A 557-nucleotide genomic window follows, 5' to 3' on the forward strand; every position below is an offset into this window, starting at 1 on the left:
GTGATACTAAAATGACACTGAGCAGAACATGGGCGCCCTGGTCAAGTATTGAATACTGCAATTGCAAAATGATGATATTGTATGAAAGTAGATTTTTGCACTTTTTCCAGTACCGTTCAAAACCAACTTTAGTGTGTGTCTGTATGAGACTCTTACTTGACCAGGTTCTGGAAGGCATATCCATCTGTCCACTGTTCCGTGTAAGACGCTCCGTGCCGGACTGTGGTGAAATGCCCCAGACGTAGCCGGTCCTGCATGCTCTTCTCACGGCAGGACTGCTTCTCTTGAGTGCTCTAGTGAGACGATAACACACTCGAGAGTCACTCAACCACCCCTGACAAATGAGAAATAAGCAGCTGCCAGCATATCAAACACAGTTAACCTTCTCAATGAGCAGTTTTTTACTCATCGTAGTGCATTTGTTCAGACGCTCCTTGAAACGTTCCAGCAGCTTCTGCTGCTCATCTATCTGTCTGCGGAGGTCACAGTTCGCCTGGGGAGAAAACATTAAAACCACTCAATGTCTGAATTCAAATGCCACAAAGAAAAAAAAAAAA

At 44.7% G+C, this 557-nt stretch overlaps 1 protein-coding gene across 1 annotated transcript in view; it reads right to left on the reverse strand.

Moving 5' to 3' along the window:
- The window catches only part of LOC107582356 (serine/threonine-protein kinase tousled-like 1-B), a 19,783-nt gene that overhangs the window by 11,000 nt on the left and 8,226 nt on the right, over positions 1-557 (reverse strand). Inside the window, exons 9-10 of the mRNA XM_016268151.1 lie at positions 383-493; positions 157-293 (exon numbers count right to left, since the gene is read on the reverse strand). Of these exons, the coding sequence (XP_016123637.1) occupies positions 157-293; positions 383-493 (248 nt within the window). The remainder of the gene's footprint in view (positions 1-156; positions 294-382; positions 494-557) is intronic.

This window comes from Sinocyclocheilus grahami, unplaced genomic scaffold (genome assembly GCF_001515645.1).
Source record: "Sinocyclocheilus grahami isolate Dianchi unplaced genomic scaffold, SAMN03320097.WGS_v1.1 scaffold43.1, whole genome shotgun sequence".
Classification (NCBI taxonomy): Eukaryota; Metazoa; Chordata; class Actinopteri; order Cypriniformes; family Cyprinidae; genus Sinocyclocheilus; species Sinocyclocheilus grahami.